This window comes from Carcharhinus amblyrhynchos, chromosome 21, assembly GCF_965287045.1.
Source record: "Carcharhinus amblyrhynchos chromosome 21, sCarAmb.v2.hapA, whole genome shotgun sequence".
Taxonomy (NCBI): domain Eukaryota; kingdom Metazoa; phylum Chordata; class Chondrichthyes; order Carcharhiniformes; family Carcharhinidae; genus Carcharhinus; species Carcharhinus amblyrhynchos.
Genome location: NC_137344.1, coordinates 11000303 through 11022675, shown reverse-complemented (window position 1 = coordinate 11022675; position 22373 = coordinate 11000303). Strand labels below are relative to the sequence as shown.

General features: G+C 39.5%; 1 protein-coding gene across 1 annotated transcript in view; it reads left to right on the top strand.

Annotated features, from left to right (window-relative positions):
• The window catches only part of rptor (regulatory associated protein of MTOR, complex 1), a 443649-nt gene that overhangs the window by 150436 nt on the left and 270840 nt on the right, over nucleotides 1–22373 (top strand). Inside the window, exon 6 of the mRNA XM_080209484.1 lies at nucleotides 10859–11034. Coding sequence (XP_080065610.1) covers nucleotides 10859–11034 — 176 coding nt within the window. The remainder of the gene's footprint in view (nucleotides 1–10858; nucleotides 11035–22373) is intronic.

Here is a 22373-nt window from a genome sequence, read left to right as displayed (position 1 = left end):
AAGTATTCTGAAATCTAACATCCCCTTGGTTACATGGTTTAAAGGGAGTAGGGACAAAGATCATGAGGCTGCCAGTCACAAGGGGGTATTTGAATACAGGAGGTCTCAATTTGTTGCCCATCCCTAATTTCTGTTGAGAAGATGACGGGGAGGTGCCACCTTGAAAAGCACCAGTCAATGTGGTATAGGTATACTTAGTACTGCCATGATGTAATAAACATCAACTTTTATAATGGCTTCAATTAAGTTCCATGTGAAGGAATGCAAGTAGGATGTGGATGAGAAATTTGTTGAAAGAGAGGAAGACATTGGTACTCTAGGAGCCAGTGGATGTTGGAGGAGGAATGTAGGGCAGGTGGAAACCTGCGTAATAGTATTAATACAGAAGATGGGGTCGTAATGTGTCGAGTTTTGATGTGTAGAATTATCTTTCCTCGTGCTTAACCGTTCCTTGTGCTTGCCTTTCATCCCAAGACAGAGATATTTTTCTCCATTTCTGTTATCTCCTGTTTCAGTTGAGTTGGAATGCATTCAATAGAAAGGAAATGGTTGGTTTAAAAAGTTCTGAGAGGTATTACAAACTTAGAATAAGACAGAAATGGATACTGCAAGGAGGATGTGAAGGAGGAGTGTTAGAAAGTTTGGGCAGAGATGAAATTCACGTTGGGCTAGAAGAGAAATAGAACATTGTGGGAATTAAGGAAAGGAATTCCAGAGTGCAGGTTCTCCACACTCTGGAGGCATGGCCACCATGATGGGCAAAAATGCAATGTGATGCTTGTAATTTACAATTATATAATGCTGTTATTATCACATTGAAATGTCTCAAGGTGTTTCACAATCTAATCAGACAAAATTTGATAGCAAATCATATAGATATCTTGGGCAAGTTACCACAAGCTTGGTCAAAAAGGGAGGCTTTAAGGAGTGGCACAGGGTAGAGCAACAGAGATTTATGACGGGAATTCCTGAGCTTAAGGTTTAGGCAGTCAAAGAATGGCTACTAACGGTGAGATGGAAATTGGAGTTTTGCAAGAGGTCAGTATTGGTGGAACAGTTATCTCAAAGATCACAGAGTTAGGGCGAATCAAGATCCATGGAGGGATTTGAATACAAGGGCGGAAATTTTAAAATTAAGGTTTTTCCAGAGCTGGTGCTAGGTCTAAGTGAGCACAGATAATGGCCTAACTGAACTTAATGCGCATTAGGATACAGGCAGCAGAGTTTTGCGCAAGTTATTAAATTTACCCAAGGTAGAATGTGGAAGCCTAGCCTGGCGAGCATTGATAAAGTCACATTTGGTGATTAAAAGTTGTGGATGTGGGCAAAGGTAGGCGAAGCTGCAGGAGTTATCAAGTTGGACAATTGTCAGCAAAAAACCTTGGGGCAGAAATGCGTAATTGCTGTAGCCAAAGGTGACAGCGGTCAAGAACGCATACTGCTTCTGCATTTTTGACTTTGGTTAGGGCTATCTGGGTGTTGTGACGGGGGCACACAGCTAATTGGAGAAATGGCAATGGAGTTGCTGAGATTTAAGGGCAAAAACAAATTCATGAACCCTGGATTGAGAAGGAACAGATGATGCATTTCTTTCAGTTGAATATGGTTGCTGCCTTTCATAATCATATTTGTCTTTGGCTTTCATTATAGGCAGTTGTTTGTTTTATTTACATTTGACACTATGATAGTGTGTCTCATGATCAATGGTTGGTTGTTTACTGTTTGGATTTTTTTTAGTTTTGTATGGGAAGCTTGTGTATTTTTAGCTGCTGGAAAAGGGGAAGAAGGATCCTGATTTTAATATTCTTTTGTTTCCTTTGTCTTTGCAGTACTGATTAATTTTGAGAGTCTTAACCATCACAACACTTTCTAAAGCTCTGTTGGAAATACCTACTATATCTTAGTTATCCAATGAGTGCTTATGACATGATTAGGATTGTCCCAGCACTCAAGGGAGCTAATTATTGCTGATGGTGATTAACCCAGAGCACTTTGGTGATTTTACAGTTTTCTTTTTGTTAATGAAGAGGGATCACTGTGAATCAGCAGCTGCTCTTGTCTTCATGCAAGCTTCCCTTCACCTTCTCAACCCCATCAATACTGTTACTATTTGAAATATCTTTTGTGCAGGTAGATTTCTCCATTTTGGGTGCTTTGGTTTTAAAAATTAGATAACCCACTTGCTTGAAGACACAAAAGTGGAATATTTGGATAGTGGGAGAGAAATGGAAAATTGTATAGTTCGAGGGAAAGGTTCTGCTGACGTATTTAGCGCTTTTCCAATTCATTTTGTTTCTTTTCAATATTGACTACCGCTAATGCTAGAAAATAGTGAAGAACTAAATTCGCATTAATTTGGGAATTGTGCATGTTTTATTAATGCACTATATTTCTTCATTTACAATGTTATCAATTGACCAAACTAATTTTAGCTCCCATTTTTCTAAAAAATTCATGGACCAAGCACAAATTTGGAGTTTCAATTTTATTGGCATTCTGCCCAAGTTGTTAATTGCACTCAGTGAGCTGTGTGCAATAGAGGTTTGGTTACTGTGGTGTTGGCCACATTGCTATGCTATTTGGGTGGTTCCCGGAAAATAGCATGGAAAGAAAATGAATTTGAGAGTCATTTGAAATTGTGGTCCAACTGTTGTCAGATGAGTGCAAAGTGGTTAAATTTAAAGATTAGGCGAGTTGTATAACATTGCAGGTGATTAATGTTTAATTATCATGAATTTCATGTAAACGATACTGGTGGTTGTGGAGATGAAATGTCATGATTTGGTTCCCTTAATATTGTACTTCCTCAACCATTTAAATCATCTTGGACCTGATGGTGCCAAATAGGAACACTCTTGTATTCAAGAGATAGTGAGACAAATGTTCTTTACATTATGGCATGTGCTGAGAGTAAAGCCTTCTTTCTTTCATTTCAACGAGCAAAACGCACCATCCACCTTTTTTTGACATTTAGATAAAACTGCATTGATGACCTTTTTTTCCTAATGTTTATAATCTATGGACTGCCACCCAAAGATGCTCCAAGGAGCAGTTTGATGGATGTTTTCAATAGTTCTGAGTGGGAGAGGGTTTCATTTAAATTGGAAAGCTCTAATTGTAGGTGTTGTCTGGCTATTAATTGTATCCAGTCACCAGAATGCTTTCATTCATTATGCAGGAGAAAAATTATTCTGTTACCCTAACATGTTTGCACAATAAATATGAAAACATGCTCAACTCAAATGGTTTATACTTCATTTAACTTTATATTGAAAGCATTAGAAATTTTTGTGAATCGATATTTTTAAGTGTGATTTCATTTTGAATACCTAAGTCAGTTTTGTTCTTATATGAACAACAGTGAGAACGTTTGGTGATAGCATTTTCTTTTTTCATATGCTGACTTTCCCTATGCCAATTTTCTCTTGTGCTGAAGACATAAATTCCCTGCTGGAGTGTGATTTCATGGGGAGTCAGGAGGTGCAGGATTCTTGGTCTGTGACCTGCTCGTGTAGCCACGGTATTTATTTGGCTAGTCCAGTTCAGTTTCTGGTGAGTGGTAGCCCCTTGGATGTTGATAGTGGGGGATTCTGTGATGGTAATGCCATTGAATGTTCGGGGACGATGGTTAGATCCTCTCTTGTTGGGAATGATCATTGTCTGGTACTTGTGGGACATTAATGTTACTTGCCACTTGTCAACCCAGGCCTGCATGTTGTTGCATTTGGTTATAGGCTTCTTCAGTATCTGAGGAGTTGCGTCGTTATTGCTTTGTTGTACTCAAAATGGCGGGCTTGTTTTTGACAATTCAACAGGGCCTACATTTCAAAAGTTATTAATTGCTGTCAAGAGCTTTGGAACTCCTGAGGTTGTATAAGACATTGCATAAGTCGAAGGTTCCCTTTTCCCTTCTACTGTTATGTTGTCAATGTTATAATTAAGATGTATTCTGTACAATGGACATAAACCATTCATAGTTGTCTGCAAACAATGGCTGCAGTGGAAAAATGGCATTCAATAATTAATATGCTGAGCATTGTTTAAACCTTCAGCTGGCACTTCAGTGCAACAGTGAGCGCTGCTGGATTATCAGAGATGTCATCATTTGGTAGAGAAGCTGAATTGTCTACTACATAGTCCAATTAATAAAATCCACAGAGAAGAGTTAATCTCATGTTCTGGACAATACTCATCTCAGCCAGTTCAAAAATAGTCTTTTCGTAGTACAGAACTTGAGTATTGCTGGAAAAAGCAACATGCTATCGAAGCCCATGACAGTGTTTTGATCAATCGGAGTCAACCCGTCTGGTTTGAACTTCAACAAAAGTTCGGCAGTTAACTGTTCTCTGCTGCATTCTCCATGGCAACGCCTCTACCATTCAGGGTCCACTAACCAACCAATCAGTACTCTCTTCTCATGCAGTATATTGTTTTACTGTTTTTTTTTAAATCATCTGGGCTGTTCTGATAAGTGCAAAATGAAAAGCTTTGCTGGTAAGCCCTTTTTAGCAATACTCCCAAGTTCAAAAATACTTAATTGGTTACAAAGTGTTACTCCATGGGTTGTCAAATCCACTTTATTGAAAAATAGGTGGTGGTTTAATGCAAACTGCATGAAATCTTGAGGAAAAGTCTAGTATTTTACAGCTCGAGGTGTGATTCTTAGTTAAATTATCCATGATATTTCTTCAAACCAACTTGAGGCCAAAACATTGTCTGATTTCGAGTAGAAATTAGATATAGCTGTTGGGGTTAAAGGGATCTAGGGATATGAGAGGAGGGGGGTGGGGATCAGGATATTGAATTTGATGATCAGTCATGATCAATATGAATCATGGAGCAGGCTCGAAGGACCGAATGGCCTTTTCATGCTTCTAGTTTCTATGTTTCAAATCTATTTACAGACATGAAACCAGCACTTAGCAGCATTGGTTCACAATTAATCTATGCAGCTCTTATCTGTGACCCTGTGGACCAAAACTAGGTTCTCCTTTTGACAATTGGTCAGTCCATAAAGTTAAAAGTTCTTAACATGTTCTAATGTGATGAAGAGCTGTTCACTTCTAAGTGGATGCAAAGAAGGAAGAAATCAGGGTACTTTAGGGATGATATTCAGTGGCCAAATGGCTATTTCTTATCATTTACCTTTTTTGTATATACAGATGTTAATGATAAGCCTGATAATATTGATTTTCCATTAGGTTTGAAACCCAGTTGGCAAAAGGCATTTCCTTTGAAATTTAGTAAGAAGTCTTATGACACCAGGTTAAAGTCCTTTCAAAGTGTCTTTGAAATACAGTTTTGATCAATCCCATAATGAGGAATGTTGCATGAATCGTACTGTTCCACTATCAAGCATCTTGTCCCCCTCTTGAAATATTTGATCACTTTTTTGCATTGTGTTTCGATTGACCAAGCAGTCCTCACAATTCCCTCTGCGAAGTGGGATCCTGATGAAGCAATGCCCATATCATTGTGTCAGAACATGTTTCTGGAAATAAAATGCATGAACTCTGGATTCTGATACATGAAGTGTCTGCTAACTTCTAGAATTGACTGCAAAGCTGAAGAGCCACACTCTTGTTCTAATTGGTGAAGTCTAGTATGCCGAATTAAGCAAACCTCTTTGCTTGCATATGAACATAGAACACAACAGCACAGTACAGACTCTTTGGCCCTCGATGTTGTGCTGAGCTATGTCCAATCCCAAGATCAAGCTAGCCCATACCCTATAATTCTGGTGTGCTCCATGTGCCTATCCAATAACTGCTTCAAAGTTCCAAAATATGTCAGCTTGTTTGCTCCAGCCACAGTATGCATAATGGAGAGGCTTCCATGGCTCTGTGACAACAACAGACACTAAAACACAAAACAAATGTGTCCTTTAGGAGATGTGTGAAGGTTGTGTGTCTGTAGACCCATGATCTGTGTTTTCGGTGAACAGACAGTGCAAGAAAATCTAGTAAGAACAGAGAAATAAAGATCATTGCAGTACCATACTTTATGATGGGTGGCACAATGGTTAGCACAGCCGCTTCACAGTGCCAGGGACCTGGGTTCGAGTCCCAGCTTGGGTCAACTTCTGTGTGGAGTCTGCATATTCTCTCCTAAGAAGAGCAGAGAAGTTCTCCCCATATCTTAGCCAATGTTTACCAACAAGTGGACAATGGGAAACCTGTGGATGTGGTGTATCTGGATTTCCAGAAGGCATTTGACAAGGTGCTGCACCAAAGGCTGCTATATAAGATAAAGGTGCGCAGTGTTACAGGTAACATATTAGCATGGATAGAGCAAAGAGTGGGGATAAGTGGATTTTTTTTTGGTTGGCGATCAGTGACTGGTGGTGTGCCTCAGGAATCAGTGTTGAGACCACAATTGTCTATGATTTATATTGATGATTTGGAGCTGGGGACCAAGTGCAGTGTGTCAAAATTCCCATATGATACTAAGATGGGTGGCAGAGCAAAGTGTGTAGAGGACACTCAAAGTCTGCAAAGGGATATAGATAGTCTAAGCAAGTGGGAGAGGGTTGGCAGATGGAGTACAATGTTGGTAAATGTGAGATCATCCATTTTGGAAGGAATACTAGCAAAATGGATTATTATTTAAATGGTAAAAAATTGCAGCATGCTGCTGTGCAGAGGGACCTGGGTGTCCTAATGCAGGAATCTCAAGGAGTTGGTTTGCAGGTGCAGCAGATAATTAAGAAGGCAAATGGAATTTTGTCCTTCATTGCTAGAGGAATGGAGTTGAAAAACAGCGAGATTATGCTGTGGCTGTATAAGGTGCTGGTGAGGCCACACCTGGAGTACTGTGAACAGTTTTGGTCTCCTTACTTGAGAAAGGATATACTGACAATGGCGGGGGTGCAGAGGAGATTCACTAGGTTGATTCCAGAGTTGGCTTATGAGGAGAGACTGAGTAGACTGGGGCTATACTCGCTGGAATTCAGAAGAATGAGGTAAGATCTTATAGAAACATACAAGATTATGAAGGGTGTAGATAAGATAGAAGCAGGGCAGTTGTTTCCACTGGTGAGTGAAACTAGAACTAGAGGGCATAGCCTCAAAATAAGGGGAAGCAGATTTCGGACTGAGTTGAGAAGGAACTTCTTCACACAAAGGGGTGTGAATCTGTGGAATTCCCTGCCTGGTGAAGCAGTTGAAATTACCTCATTGAATATTTTTAAGGCAAGGATAGATACATTTTTGAACAGTAAAGGAATTAAGGGTTATGGTGAGCAGGCGGATAAGTGGAGCTGAGTCCACAAACAGATCAGCCATGATCTTATTGAATGGCGGAGCAGGCTTGAGGGGCCAGACAGCCTACTCGTGCTCCTTGTTCTTATTAACAACACAAACATGATCTCATTCATTTCATTGCTATTCATGAGAGTTTGCTGTGTGCAAATTTTTAATTGATATTTTATACATTACAACAGTAACAGTTAAAAAGTAAAAAAAATTAACTGTAAAGAGCTTTGTTATGCCCTGAGGTTGTGAACGGCATTACATAAAATCCAAGTCTAGTGCCATTGGGACGTTGCTAGCCCCAGAGCCACAGTGGAGAAAAAGAGGCCTACTCCTGCTCCTATTTCTTATGTTCTTATGTTCTCCCTATGGCTCGTTTTGAGAGCTTAAAGGCAATAGGATGACATAAATGGCTATGGAGCTGCCTTTTGGGAGGATATATTAGCATTGCAAACATTCTGCAAGTTACTTTTATTCCAAGTTGCAAAACCATCTTAATGCCAGTCTTAATAATGAATGATCCCTATTATTTGGGTTACCGCAACATGCTACTTCTTCCTGGCATAGGTAATGAGGATATGGACCACTGGGAGAGCAACGCTACTCTAAGGTTGCTGCCCTCTCTATCTTTCCATAAGTTTTCTTGTTGGAGTTTGAAAAAAATGTGTCCAGGTCATGCTGAAAATGTGTTTTATGTCCAGAAGCAAGGACACAATACTCTGCACCAGCTTGTATTTATGTAGCACCTTTAATATAAAGCTAATTCCTTAACAAGGTGCTTCCCAGGAGTTTTATGTAATACAATATGATGCAAAATTACATAGATATTAGGGAAGATGTCCAAAAGTTTGATAAAAACATTAGGCTTTAAGGAGCATCTCTAGACAGATAAAGACGTGAAGTGGTTTAGGGAGGAAATTTCAGAGCAGCTGAAGACATGGTGCAATCAAAATTGAGAATACTCAGGAGACCAAAATTGGATGAGCGCAGATATCTGAAAATTGGAGCCTGGAGGAGATTGCCGAGATAAGGAGGTGCAGGACCATGGAGAGATTTGAAAACAAGGATGAGAATTTTAAAATCAGGACGTTGTTTAACTGTGAGGCTGTGTAGGTCAGGGTGCCATGATGTGGAGATGCTGGCTTTGGACTCGGGTAAGAACAGTAAGAAGTCTCTCAACTCCAGGTTAAAGTCCAACAGGTTTATTTGGCAGCACAAAAATAAACCTGTTGGACTTTAACCTGGTGTTGTGAGACTTCTTACTAGGTCAGGGAGCGCAGGGGTCAGGGACTAAATAGGATTTTTTTATTATTTTTCAGTGTTAGTAAATGTGTGAACAATCCAAAAGAGCAGTTAATAAGCCTGAGTTGCAAATACACAAACTTTTCTTACACAAGTAAATTTATCATTTGTACAGGGCATTGTCTCCATTAAAATGTCCAAGCAGCAATTCAAAATATCTCATTAGTCTTCTGCAAATATTGCAGTGGTATATTTTGTTTCATTTTTCCCCTTTAATATTGAGCTATTTGGTTGCATTCATTTAATTTATTATGCAACTTCTACATTTTGTCCTCTGGAAATGTGAAAGATTTGATGATGTATTTTGAATGGCAATTACTATAGTCATCCGTTCATTCATCTTCTGCCTCCATCCTCTCCTGTGGTTAGTACTGCCAGTGCTGCCTCTTGCTAACAGCTCTTTTGTTTAATCACTTTTAGAAGTAACATTCAAAAGTACATACGTAATAATGCAGGGGATCCATTCTGATTTGTAGCTAAAATTGGAGCTGTGATGCACTATTGTTTCAAATCTAATGAGAACTGTTTAATTGATAAATAATCCACAGGATGCTGAATAATAAAAAAAAAATGAACATCTGGGCCTTGTGTGTTCTCAGTGCCTGCAGCAGAGCAGATTAGAAAGTAGGGCAGGCAACTCTTCATTGAATCATTAATGTGAAATTCAAAAATCCATTAAAGAGGAAAACAACCCATTTTGCTCCAAATCTCAGATCAAATTGCTCTCTTCCTTTTATTTTGTGCTATTTGTGCAACAACTGCCAGCCTCTCAAAATTATTGCACAATGACCATTGTAAGTCTCATGAGTAAGACTGAACTCCCTTGTCTTCTGTATGAATAGGGCCTTAAAGAATCCCACACATCCATTATTGTATGTGTGATGAAGCATTTGCACGTATGCACAGTTGATTCTTAAGTTCTGTTGGTAATGATGCGTTTGATCATCATCTTGTTAAGTCTGCGTATGTAGATTTTGTACCATAAACAGTAGGTGATAAATTTGTTTTGCTGAACCATAACTGAGTTATGAAGTGTTATTAATGAGGTGGAATTCACAAGTTTCCTTTGTTTTTGTATAATTTAATTTGTCTGCGATCTCCTGGCATATTTGATTTACTTTTTGTAAACTGTCATTTGTATGGTGCTTTCTTTTCTGTACTTTTCTTGCCAACAATGCTTTAGAAAGTGAATTCTTTTCTTTCAGCTGGTGTTGCATTATTTATTTTGCAATTGATGCAATTATTGCCATTTCAAAGCACATAAGTTGGGTAAATGAAGTTTCATTTTAGAGATAAACTCCTTGCATGAAATCCCAAGTGCATTGTCCAGTCTACAGGATTGCGGCTCTAGATTGCTGCCCAGTAATACCTATCGGAAAATGCACATGTGGCTGGATCACACTTGGCTCTGATATCTCTCTTGCTGGAGAAGCCTTTCAAGACTTTATTCAGAAGAATGGGCGAATAGATGAAGCCTTATTAGAACAACAACATCTTGAAAGCAAGAAGGAAATAAATTCTGCAGGAACTTAGCATTTTAAGTAGAAGCACTCTTCAAGTGCTGAGCAAGGAGCTACAATATGTTAATTTGCAGCCCAATGTTTCTGACCAGCTAACGTGATACAAGCTGTGACCGTTAATTAATACCATGGTCAAATACCATGGATCAAAGTATATAAGGCATTTTTCTCAACCACAAAAATCATGTTTTTTCAAATACTCAGCGTATAAGTCAGCCTTTTCGGGCTCTAGTCGCATTAGTAGTCAGTCTCAATTTTTCACCTGCAAATGGCTATTTCAGTGTTATGTCTGGGTGCAAAGGATCAAGCAGGTGAAATGGGCTGTGGGGCGAAGTTGCACAGGAGTTTAAGATACCTCCACACAGTGCAGACCCATGTAGTGAGGGACAAAGATGTGACCACCCATGCTGGCCATTCACTTTTATCCTCACTATACAAGTCACCCCCACATATTTGGAGGGATTTTTCAAGGGTTCAAAGGATGCCAATATCGATTTGTAATCTCACTTGTTTCCTGTCGTATTGCCTGAAATATGTGCCGCTGTGAAAAGTGTTCGTTGCTGTTGCTATTTTAGTGTTAGAATGTTATGATGCAGTATTTAAAACTGAAGTTTGTAATTATCTTTTGTGATCAGTGAGTCAGTAAATTGGCAAGATAATGGAAAATGCCCTAGATCCTCTTGGTTAAGATTTTTACTATACGGTTGCAAATTCTAATGTTGAAACCATTGATCTCTAATTATTTTCACCACCAGAGGAGTTTTGAATAATGCCTTAATTTTTCAGGTTGCAGCTATCAATCCAAATCATCCACTTGCACAGATGCCTTTGCCCCCATCAATGAAGAACTGTATCCAACTGGCTGCCTGTGAGGCCACTGAACTTCTGCCCATGAACCCAGATTTGCCAGCAGATCTTTTCACTTCCTGTCTTACTACACCTATCAAAATAGCATTGCGCTGGTAAGTATTGTTCTGTCATTTCATTTTATTGTGCATAGAAGCTGCTTAAGTAAATTCTGGGAAAAAAGGGCTGGATCACTCAAATGGGGATCCAATTACTACGGATAGAGGTATGTTGGAAATATTAGCTTGATGTTTTTGGTTTTTTACAAATGGTCAAAATGGAATTTCCTCCCTAACAACATTGTGAGTTTACCTACACCAGATGTATTGCGTTGCTTCAAGAAGGTGAAACACCACCTCCTTTGGAAGGACAATTAGCATTGAGTAATAAATGCTTGCTATGTCAGCAATGCTCAGATCCCAAGAACAAAGTTTAAAAAAAATTCTTGCCCATAAACCTTTCGCTTGCAGATAAATGTTAACCTCTGCAGGCCATCCCTCTGGATCTGCAGTCCTTCATTCAGAGTCTGAAAGAAATTGACTGACTAAATAGAACTCTTCTCCAACAATTTGCAGATACTTCTGTAGCTACCACTTTCTCTCTCATGCAATTATTAGAACCTATTTCAGATATTCTCTCACAGACTGAGTTTGTACTGTTACTCCAAACAATCACTACTCATCTTGGGATAGGCTATGCAGAATGTCCAAAAATGCTTAACATACTACCGTCCTTCATGTCATGGCAGGACCCCTGAGAATCATTTATTTGCTTATAATCACAGACCGAGACATCTCAATGCAATTATATCAGATTCCCTTGCATCTTCTATCTTCCTTATGGCCTGTCTTTTCATATGTCAATTCTTCATCTCCACTCTTCACCCCTTTCAGTGGGTATTGGGCTGCTGTGTGCAAGGGAGAGGGTAAGATCATATCGTGAGCAAGTGATCGGGATTTGGCGGTCGAGGGAATTGCAGTGTGCTGCTTTGTCAATTTCCTGCAGTGTCTTGCAGCTTCTGCAGTGAAAAAAAGGTCCCTTCAACTTTTGAGTTTGACCAACATTCTATTTTCATCAGTTACTTTATGGATCACCTAACTGGTAAAGGGATTTAAAAATACGTAAAAACATCAAACAGGAAGGTATACATTCTTGCAAACTCACTGAAGGTGTGTGAGGTTAGCTTTGAAGTCATTTCTTGATGCTTCCATTATTATATGTCATTAATTGCCAAATGTTGACATGCATTTATCCACTGTCATGGAGAAATGCTGAGTGTGAATCGATGCTTCAATCTCCAGGCATAGTCATTCAAGATTTTCTCCAATGGACTGTAACTGATGGGACATAGAAACATACAAACAGGAGCAGGATAGGCCATTTGGCCCTTCGAGCCAGCTCCACCGCTTAGTAAGATCGTGGTTGATTTTATAGTAACTCCAAATCTGTATGCTCCCCTCAACCCCCAATGCTCTATCACCTCCTTGCTTACCAAGACTGCTTCCACCACTCTTTCAGGAAGAGCGTTCCAAAGACTTGTGACCCTCATGACTCATGAGAGAAAAAATTTTGCCTCCCATCTCCATTTTAAATGGGTGCCCCTTATTTTTAAACTGTGATAGTAATCCAAGAATCTGGAGTATGAGAAGGCTTGTTTCATTGTTTGTGGGATAAGGACAGATTTATTACTTATCCCTAACTGCTTTTGAGAAGGTGTTGGTGAAGTGCCGCCTTGAATCACCATGGCTCTTGTGTGAGAACACCTGTAGCGTTGTTAGGTCTAGTACTTCTCTATCATGGTTAGGTGCCACTGAGTGCCTTGCTAAGCCATTTCAAAGGGCAGTTAAGAAATCACCACTTTTGTTGTGGGTCTGGAGTTGCACAGAACAGGTAAGGCCAGCAGATTTCCTTCTCTAAAAGGCATAATGAACTCAATTTTTTTCTACCCTAATCCAATGATTTTGATGATTGTTATTATCAATGCTTGCTTTTTATCCCAGATTTATTTAATTAACTGAATATAAATTTCACAATAGCCATGGTGGGATTTGAACTTGCTTCTCTGGATCATTAATTCAGGCCTCAGGATTACTATTCCAGTGACATAACCATTGTGCTGGTGTTCCATATGCAACTGCGAAGGGTCATTGACCTGAAATGTTCACTCTGTTTCATTCCCAACAGATACTACTGGACCTACTACCAGGTATTCCTGGAATTTTCTGCTTTGAATTGATATTTCCAATACCTGGATTACTTTGCTCCTTTATTAGCTGTAGACTTTGCTCTACTCGGAGACCTAGCAGTAAGGGGGCATAAATTTAAAATTGTCAATGGGAAAGTGAGGAGAACTGTTCATAAACATTCCTTAGTGTTGCAACGTGGAATATTTTGTCAAAGGGCATGTTTGAGTCAGGGGTCATTTCACCATCGAAGATAAAGATGGAGAAATATTTGAAGCAAAGGAAAATATAGAACTATGGTCAGCGCAATTAGTTTTAGGTTACTGTAGGAAACGCTGGTGTGGGTGTTAATGACTGCCTTCTCTGCTCTAAGTGTATGGTTGCGGGGAGTTTCACAGCTACAGTATACCTCACGCCTCCAACTCACTAGGCGACACAGTTTAAGTTTAAAGCCAGCCTTAATTTCAAGCTACAGCAAGGGAACTAGTCATCCATCATATGGCTTGCCAGCTCCCATAACAAAGGAATACAGTGGCAATTATATCTTCAAGCTCAACTACAAACAATTAACATATACCAATTGAAAATGTACAATTGTTTAAAAATTATCTACATCCATTCGCAACTAATAATTACAATTACATCATGTATAACATATGAGTGTAGTTGCCCAATTACAATTTGGGCATGTGTACTTAACTGTAATATCCCCAAGCATGTATTTTCTCTACTTACCATATAACTTCCAGACATGAGTATGACATGAATATACTTGACCAGTGGAGTACCAATCCCCTTACCCATTGCTCCTTGTTTTACTAGACAAATACGCAAGTTGCAGCTGCATCGTAATCAATTGAATGTTTGTGTATGCTGGAGGCATTTGACCAAGCATGGCACCTTGAAGCTCCGGCAATGCTTAGAATTAGCGCAAAAGAAAATGGCTGTGCTTTTTAGAAGCCAACCTTTCAACCTCAGGACATCACTGCACAAATTATTCAGGGTAGTGTTCGAGGCCCAGACATCTTCAACTTTTCTGGGTTTTAAAATCAGAAGTGGGAAAGCATTAATGATTAACATAGTGTTCAGTACCATTCACGTGCCCATACACAGCAAAACGTGGACAAATTCGGGCTTGGGCCGATGAATGGAAGTAATATCTGTACCACAAGTGTTAAGCAATTACCTTCTCCAACAAAAGAGAATTTAACCATTTCTCCACAACATTTAATGGCATTACTGTCATTGAATTCCCCACCATCAAAATCCTGGGGGTTATATTGATCAAAACTTTAGTGGACCACGCATATAAAGACTGTGGTTGCAGAGCAGGTCAGAGACTGGGAATCCTACAAGTAAATGGCCTTCTGACTCCCCAAAGCCTGTCCACCATTGACAAGGTGAAAGTCAGTAATGGAATAGAACAAGTGTGATGGAGCACTGGTGTGATGAAACACGGTCTATTTGCCTGGATGAATGCAGCTCCAACAGCACTCAGGAAGCTCAAGCCATCCAGGGCAAAACAACCTGCTTGATTGGCACCTCATTCACTCACTAACTTAAAAATTTACTCCTTGCACCACTGGCAGTGGTAGCAGTATACTGTATGCAAGATGCATTGCAGCAACTCACCAAACCTCCTTCAACAGACCCACGACTCCTCCCTCCCATCTTGAAGGGTAAGGACAGCAGACACATGGGCAAATCGCCACCTGCATGTTCTCCAAACTACACACCATCCTGACTCTGCTGGCTCAAAGTCCCAACAACCACGCGGACTGCAGCGGTTCAAGAAAGCAGCTCACCACCATCTTCTTGAGGGCAATTAGGGTTGGGCAACAAAATGCTGGCCTTGCCAGTTACGCTCCCATCCCATGAAAGAAAAAAAGTTCTTGGAGTTTGAATAGAGTACCTTACAATAATTAACTTAATTGTTCAGAGACTTTTTGGGTTCTAATGTTTAGAAGACTCATTGGGCTTTGTGGCTATAAACTGAAAATCAAATTTTATTAAAGTGAGAAGCAAGCGGGAGGTGTGGAATACCAATATAGAAAATGTCTGTTGATAACAGAACTTAATATATTTTCCCTTGGTTTCAATTTTAACACTTGCTGCTGGACTAAGTTTAATAATACTAATCAAGCTGCATTAAAGTTTATAATGTAGATGTGAGATTTCATCTGCTAACTGAGTCTCCAGTTTCCATTTCAATGGACTTAGAAGAGCTGAAGAACCATGTATTCACCAGCTAATCTCGTGAGCAGGGGAGACAGTGTCATAGAATCCCTACAGTGCAAAAGGAGGTTGTTCAACCCATTGAGCCCGCACTGACCACAATCCCACCCAGGCCCTATCCCTGTAACCCCATGTATTTACCCTGCAAATCCCCTGATACTGAGGTGCAATTTAGCATGGTCAATCAACCTAACTTGTGCACCTTTGGACTGTGATTGAAAACCGGAGTAACCGGAGGGAACCCACGAAGACACGGGGAGAATGCGCAAACTCCACGCAGACAGGCTCCTAAGAATTGAAATATCCGGAACTGAACCCGGGCCCCTGGCGCTGTGAGGCAACAATGCTAACCATTGTGCCATCTTTTCAGTTGAATATTTTTAAAGCTTGATTAACAAGGGAGTCAAAGCTCATGGAAAATAGACAAGAAAGTAGAGTTAAGGCCACAATCGGATCAGCCCATGACCTTCTCAAATGGCAGAGCAGGCTCGAGGGATCAAATGACCTCAATTCCAGCCATTTATAATCATACTTCAACCTTAGTTCAAAAGCACTAAGTCCACAGTGAAACAAATTTAAAGTGACATCTAATAAGTAGTCATTAAAAAAAGATAGACTTTATGATGTGAAATGTGGCAGGATTGCCGATTCATCACGGTGTCAGTCAAACCAAAAGTTTGCACTTTTCTCATTTAACATTTGTGGATGAAGTATTTTATAACACTGTCACTCTAAATCATTTTAGTAAGATGTTGCAGTGCCTTCATAATACCACCAGAAGAATTTCTGTTGCATAAAATAGAATTTATCAGATGATAAATTGTGCTTTCCAATGCTGCTTGATCTTACGTTCCTTATCTGTAGTGCCTGTCCTCTCATTGAAGCTCAGCATTCCTGTTTCAACTCGTTGTTTTCACCCGAACTGATCTGAATCTTTGAAGTTCCATTCAATCTCAATTAGCCGATGCTTGGGGCTTGCTGTTCTTTGAAAAGAAAAACATAACTCAAGGCCTCCAGTTCCTACTTTTGTATGTGACTAAGAACGTTGAAATTCCAGGACCACTTTCACTTCACATGGAAATGTTTGGCTCATCTATGGCCAGAAACACAAGGAACAATCCTGATCTTCAAATAGCCAAGTTTCTCACAGTGCCATAGAACTGGCCAGCTTTTAGAAATAAGCTAACTCTGAAGTTTAGGAGGCTAGTATCTTCTAGAAATACATCCATTCAAAATAGTTGTATAACACAAGGTAAAGCATTAATTTTCAATGAATATGTTCAAAAATGTGTATAGTAATCTGGAAAGTCCATGGTAAAACTTGAATTTCTTGAAGTTTCTAAGTTTTGAAACAACCTTTTGTTCGTAGTAAATTGGATCAAAAGCAGCCAGCATGATTACGGACCCCACGCAACACAAACATTCTCTCTCTCGGCTTCTTCCATCGGGAAAAAGATACAAAAGTCCGAGAACACCTACCAATCAACTCAGGAACAGGTTCTTCCCTGCTGCCTTTTGAATGGACCAATTACATATTAAGCTGATCTTTCTCTTCACCCTAACTACAACACTATGTTCTGCACCCTCCCCTATTTACTCTATGAATGATATGTTTTTGTTTGTATGCCGCACAAGAAACAATACTTTTCACTGTAGCCAATACATGTGACAGTATATCAGATCAAATCTTGCTGCCCACAGATTAGTTGCCATATTTCCTATCAGTATAACAGTAGTTACATTTTAAGTGGTTAATTTGCTATTATGCTGTTGGGCACATCTTGAGATGCCTTGAGAAAGATGGTTTTTAAAAAAAAGAGATCTCAGCTATTCAGAGCAATTTTCCAGATCTATTTTAAAGGCTACTGATGTATTTTTAAATGTTGATTATGCTATCTCTATTTTGCTGTCCTTTAAAAATAAAAATCTATGGCATCTCCTCGCCATTTAGTCCTGGCTTGTTTAGTTTGTTTCCCTTTTGCTTTTGTTGTTTTCCAACGTGTCTTTTCACTCATTCTGAATCGGTAATGCCAGTTACAAATAGGTAACCCATCAAATGCACCTCTGAAACAAGGATGCCTATGATTTGATTGTAGACATTTACAAATCGTATTTGTGAAACAATGCGCAGAGTGGACTAGCAGGTCGCTGTGGGGGGTTTTCGTGAATGCCTATGCAATGGTACCGTTAAAATCAGTGATCAAGTGGCATGAGATCTGGGCGGCACAGTAGCGCAGTGGTTAGCACTACTGCCTCACTGCACCAGGGATCTGGGTTCGATTCTGCCTTGGGTAGGTGACTGTGTGGAGCTTACACATTCTCCCCGTGTGTTTCTTCTGGGTGCTCCAAAGATAGGTTGGTTAGGTTGATTGGCTATGCAAAGTTACCCCTTAGGGTCAGGGGGACTAGCAGGGTAAATATGTGGGATTATGGGGATCGGGCCTGGGTGGGATTGTTGCCAGTGCAGGGCTGAATGACCAACTCCTGCACTGTAGGGTTTATATGATTGGTTTCTACCAATCAGCAAAACATTTGAATGTTTATTACTATAATTATTAAAGCATTGCAGGGATGCTACTGAAAGTTGCACTGAAACTGGAACATTCTTAAGGTCATTATTTGGAATTGGTATACCAAGTGGAGAATGGTGTCAGGTATCCTGTCTTCCAAAGATCGCGATGTTCAAGTCTCCAACCCCAGAAAAGTCCCACTTTCCAGTAGGGCTGACCGACTGTTTTGTCAGCCACTGCAGCCAACCCCCATCGTCTCTTACCCAGAATATATGTTCCTGATGCTATGTCTTACTGCAGCTGAAATTTGTACCCTTCATGATGGCTGTGAACCATTATGATGCGATCTTGCTGCTTTGATTTTCAGCAGTTCTGTCAAGGTGGATGTAAACACAGTAAAAAGTCTGACAACACCAGGTTTTAGTCCAACCGATTTATTTGATAATAGACTCACAAGCTTTCGGGGTTAGCCCCTTCGTCAGGTGAATGGAGAGTTCTGGCCTCAGACAGAGCATATAAACCCATGGCAGCATTTAGTTAGTTATAAGCTGTTGTTACTCTGAACTACTGATCATTTAGAATACTTTGGGGAAGAGGCTCTCAGTGTCGTGTCCAGCATATCTTTGTTTTTCTATCCATCTCGGCAAAGTGCCAACTCTGAAGGCATGCAAAGTAGATGGATTAATTTAGAAGGAGCTCTCAGGGATATCTTAACTGGTACTGTCTTTGTGGCTCTCTTGTGGTGATGGATATTGTCGGATTAAAACATTAAAAGTGGGCCTGGAGTAGAGAAAACATGCTTTACAAGGTTAGAAGTGCAGAAAATCAATGCTGATGAACCTTTGTCACAGGAGGAGTTCTTATGTATGAAGACAGCAGTTTTTGACCTGATTTAGATTTAGACAGAAATGGAGTCAAAGGGAATTGGGAAGTAATGATTTATTTGATATTTTAGTGACTGGGTTTATTATTTGCTTCTTGGAGGGGATAGTGGTGACCTTTGGCTGAAACAATTTTGCAGAAAATGGCTCTGACAGTTAAGAGTTGTGTTCTGAATGGGAATGGTTTGCTTACTCTGCATGTTTCTGCTCACCTGCAAAGAAGGCATTGTCTCAAGTTGTTGTTTCCACGTTATAGTAATTGGAATAAAGAAATTCAGCAACTTGAGCTTCCACTTCAGATCTATAATACGTTTTACTATTTAATTTTACAGGTAGCCATCACTTTACGGTGTGGCACGGTGGCACTGTGGCTAACACTGCTGCCTCACAGTGCCAGGGGCCCCATTTCAGTTCCCAGCTTGGGTCACTGTCTGTACGGAGTCTGTACTTTTTCCCCGTGTCTGCGTAGGTTTCCTTCAGGTGCTCTGGTTTCTTCCCACAGTCCAAAAAATGTGCTGGTTGTATTGGCATTAGCCGCCCTAAATTCTGCTTCAGTGTACCCAAATAGGTGCCAGAGTGTGGCGACCAGGGGATTTTCACAGTAACTTAATTGCAGTGTTAATGTAAGCCTACTTGTGACACTAATAAATAAACTAAGCTTTTAGATGGAAGCGAGTTGAGGCAGTATTTAATTGCCTGAAGATGAAAATATCCTTGTAATAAAATGCAAAATTTTTTATCTTTGTAGGATCCTCAAATCCAAAATGGATGCTGTTCCTTTCCTCGATTTTAAAATGAAGCAATGAGGTGATCAGGCTTCAAAGGATTGTAGTTCCTTAATAATTTATAACAAAGGCGTTTGGGTTGATGAACAATCTTCTTAAAGCGTAAAGTTGTGTTCATTATGAGTAGCTTTCGAAAACACTGTAGCCTTTTCCTAGATGCACTATGAGTTTGTGAGCATCAGGAAAACTACATCCTGTGATTTGATTTCCTGGGATTAATATGACAATGTGGCAACTTGTCATTCCATTTTCAATGATCTCTATTAATTCTCTAAATTAGCTGCTAAAGCATTACTTCAAAAGGGAGTGAGTTGTAAAATGTGACAGCTTTTTATATCCATGACTTTGTTTACATTGTGCTTTAATTTCTTTATAAAGTACAATATTGAAGATTGGGCTTCCAGATCAGTAAAAACCCAATACATTGCTGTAGCGCTTACACAGGATCAGAAACTACTTTGTGGACAATTTTAACCTTTTATGTACTAACCGTTGATTGCAAAGTTATTATAAAGTGAACTCACCACCAGTGGCACTCAGGAAGGCCAGTTAGTCTGTGCTAGCTATTATCGCAGTATTATCAAGGGCTTAATTTGCCATCCATGTATATTTAGCAATTTGTATCTAACACGCAGTTTTCCACCTTTTGAGCCTACAGTGTTGATAGATGTTGAATGTGGTGAGAATTTTCATCCAGACTCTGTTAAACCAAGGTCCATCTTCAGGTGGGTTGTAGTTACCAAAATTCAACATAATGGCTATCTAGTTATTATGGATGTGATTCTTAAGTTTATTTATTAATGTCACAGGTAAGCTTACATTAACACTGTAATGATGTTACTGTGAAAATACCCACACTCTGGCACACGTTCAGGTACACTGAGGGAGAATTTAGCATCGCCAATGCACCTAACCAGGATGTCTTTTGGACTGTGGGAGGAAACTGGAGCACCTGGAGGAAATGCACACAGACACGTGACGAACATGCAGACTCCGCACAATGACCAAACCAGGGATTGAACGTGGTCCTGGTGCTGTGAGGTAGCAGTGCTGACCATTGTGCCACCGTGCCATTGTATAGGTTAAACCTATACAATTCCTGCAAAGATTGTATCCTGATAGTTCACCAGAACTATCTCTCTGAAAGGCATTTAACCCAGGTTCTGCAGGAAAGTTCTCAAAGCACCTCCTCCAGCTGGTTTATTTGGAGTGACTTAGCACTGTCTTTAATTCCAAAATCTCACTTTGGCTGCTTTAGTAAATAACCATTGTTTAACCTGTTATGGAAGTATCTAGCTTCATATCAATAGCTTTAAGTGTTTTGGGGAGTAATGGCATTTCTATCAATTATCCAGTAATGGAATTTGTTTGTTGGGTTTTTCCCAGATTACTTTGTTTGTATGGCCATGTTTCCATTTGTGGGGAGCAAGAGCTCACCTGTGGAAATAGTCTTTATGCATCAAACAAGAAAATGATTGCAAAAGCCCAAATGTTAACAATTGAAAAGGTCTTGGTAACAGGTAAATCTGAATTTTATATAATATATAAAATATTGTATTAGTTTTATATAATTCTCAGGCAGACTTTAATGAACATTGAAAAATCAGTCCTAGAAAAGTCCGAGAGGCTGCCATTGGTGGTCTTTGAAACTGCCTTTGCTTATCTATTTTAAACCATCCACCTGTAGGTGATAAATGTCTTTGTGCAAGTAGCACGTGCACTGCAATCAACAAAATTGTTCACAAAAAGATCCTGATGAGAACAGACTCTTGTCAGTTGTGAAATTCTGGAAAAATAGTGAACTAATCTTAGATCAATTGGAGTAACTTAATGAAATATTGAATTGGATTTTTCAGTCTTCATACACGAGCTTAATAAATTGATGTTTCCTATAGATGTTCCCTGAATATTTTGGTTGATACCGCTGTCTCCCATTCAATAGCAATCTACGATTTTGTGGCTGTTGTGGAAAATCATTGTTTGATCTTTTTAAAAAACTGATTTCCACTGTAAGATCAGACATAACAATGAAATAAGTAGTCATTTAATCTGTTGTTGGCATTAGTTCAGAGAGAGATTGGCAAGGAAATTGGGGGGAATTCCTCTTCAAATGTTTGTATCTTTGTCGTTTACCTGAACAGGTAGGTTATACTTGATAACATTTCTCTTGGAGTCTGCCAACACAGCCCAAATATTGGAGTACCAACTGAGATTTGATGCTTAAATCGAAGACAGTATCTTGAACCAGTGACCTAGTTGCAAACGTACTGTCAGCCTAGCTAAGCTGGCACACAATCTGTTGCCTTCTCAAAAAGGAAGTGTTTATATATACTTGAGAAACAAAAATTGAAAGCAAAATACTGTGGATGCTGGAAATCTGAAATGAAATTGGAAGTTGCTCGAAATTGTTGCAACTTCTGTTTCTCTCTCTCTCCATTGATGCTATAAGACTTGCTGAGAATTTCCAGTATTTCTGTTTTCATTCAATGTAATTTTTGTTCTGTGCTGGTATAAGACTCATTTTGCATAGTTAGATTTTTTTGTAGGTTCTATGCAAATATTTCTCAGTATTGAATTTAATTTTCCAGCACCCCCTTGAAATCCAATATTCCATACCTTAAATTGCTTGTATAATGAGTGTAAAGAGTGAATGTCTGGGTGCTGCATCAGCGTAAACATTTTCAGTTTGCATTTTCTAAAGGTGAATATGCTGAAGCTCATAGTTCCAAAGAAATTTGTGCAAGCACAACACTTCCTTGTCCAATTTTGCAGTGAAAATGTGTGCATTAGATAGTATCAGCAATCATGATGGTAAACCTTAACATTGGAACACAATGATAGGTTGGTTTACGACCTTGACA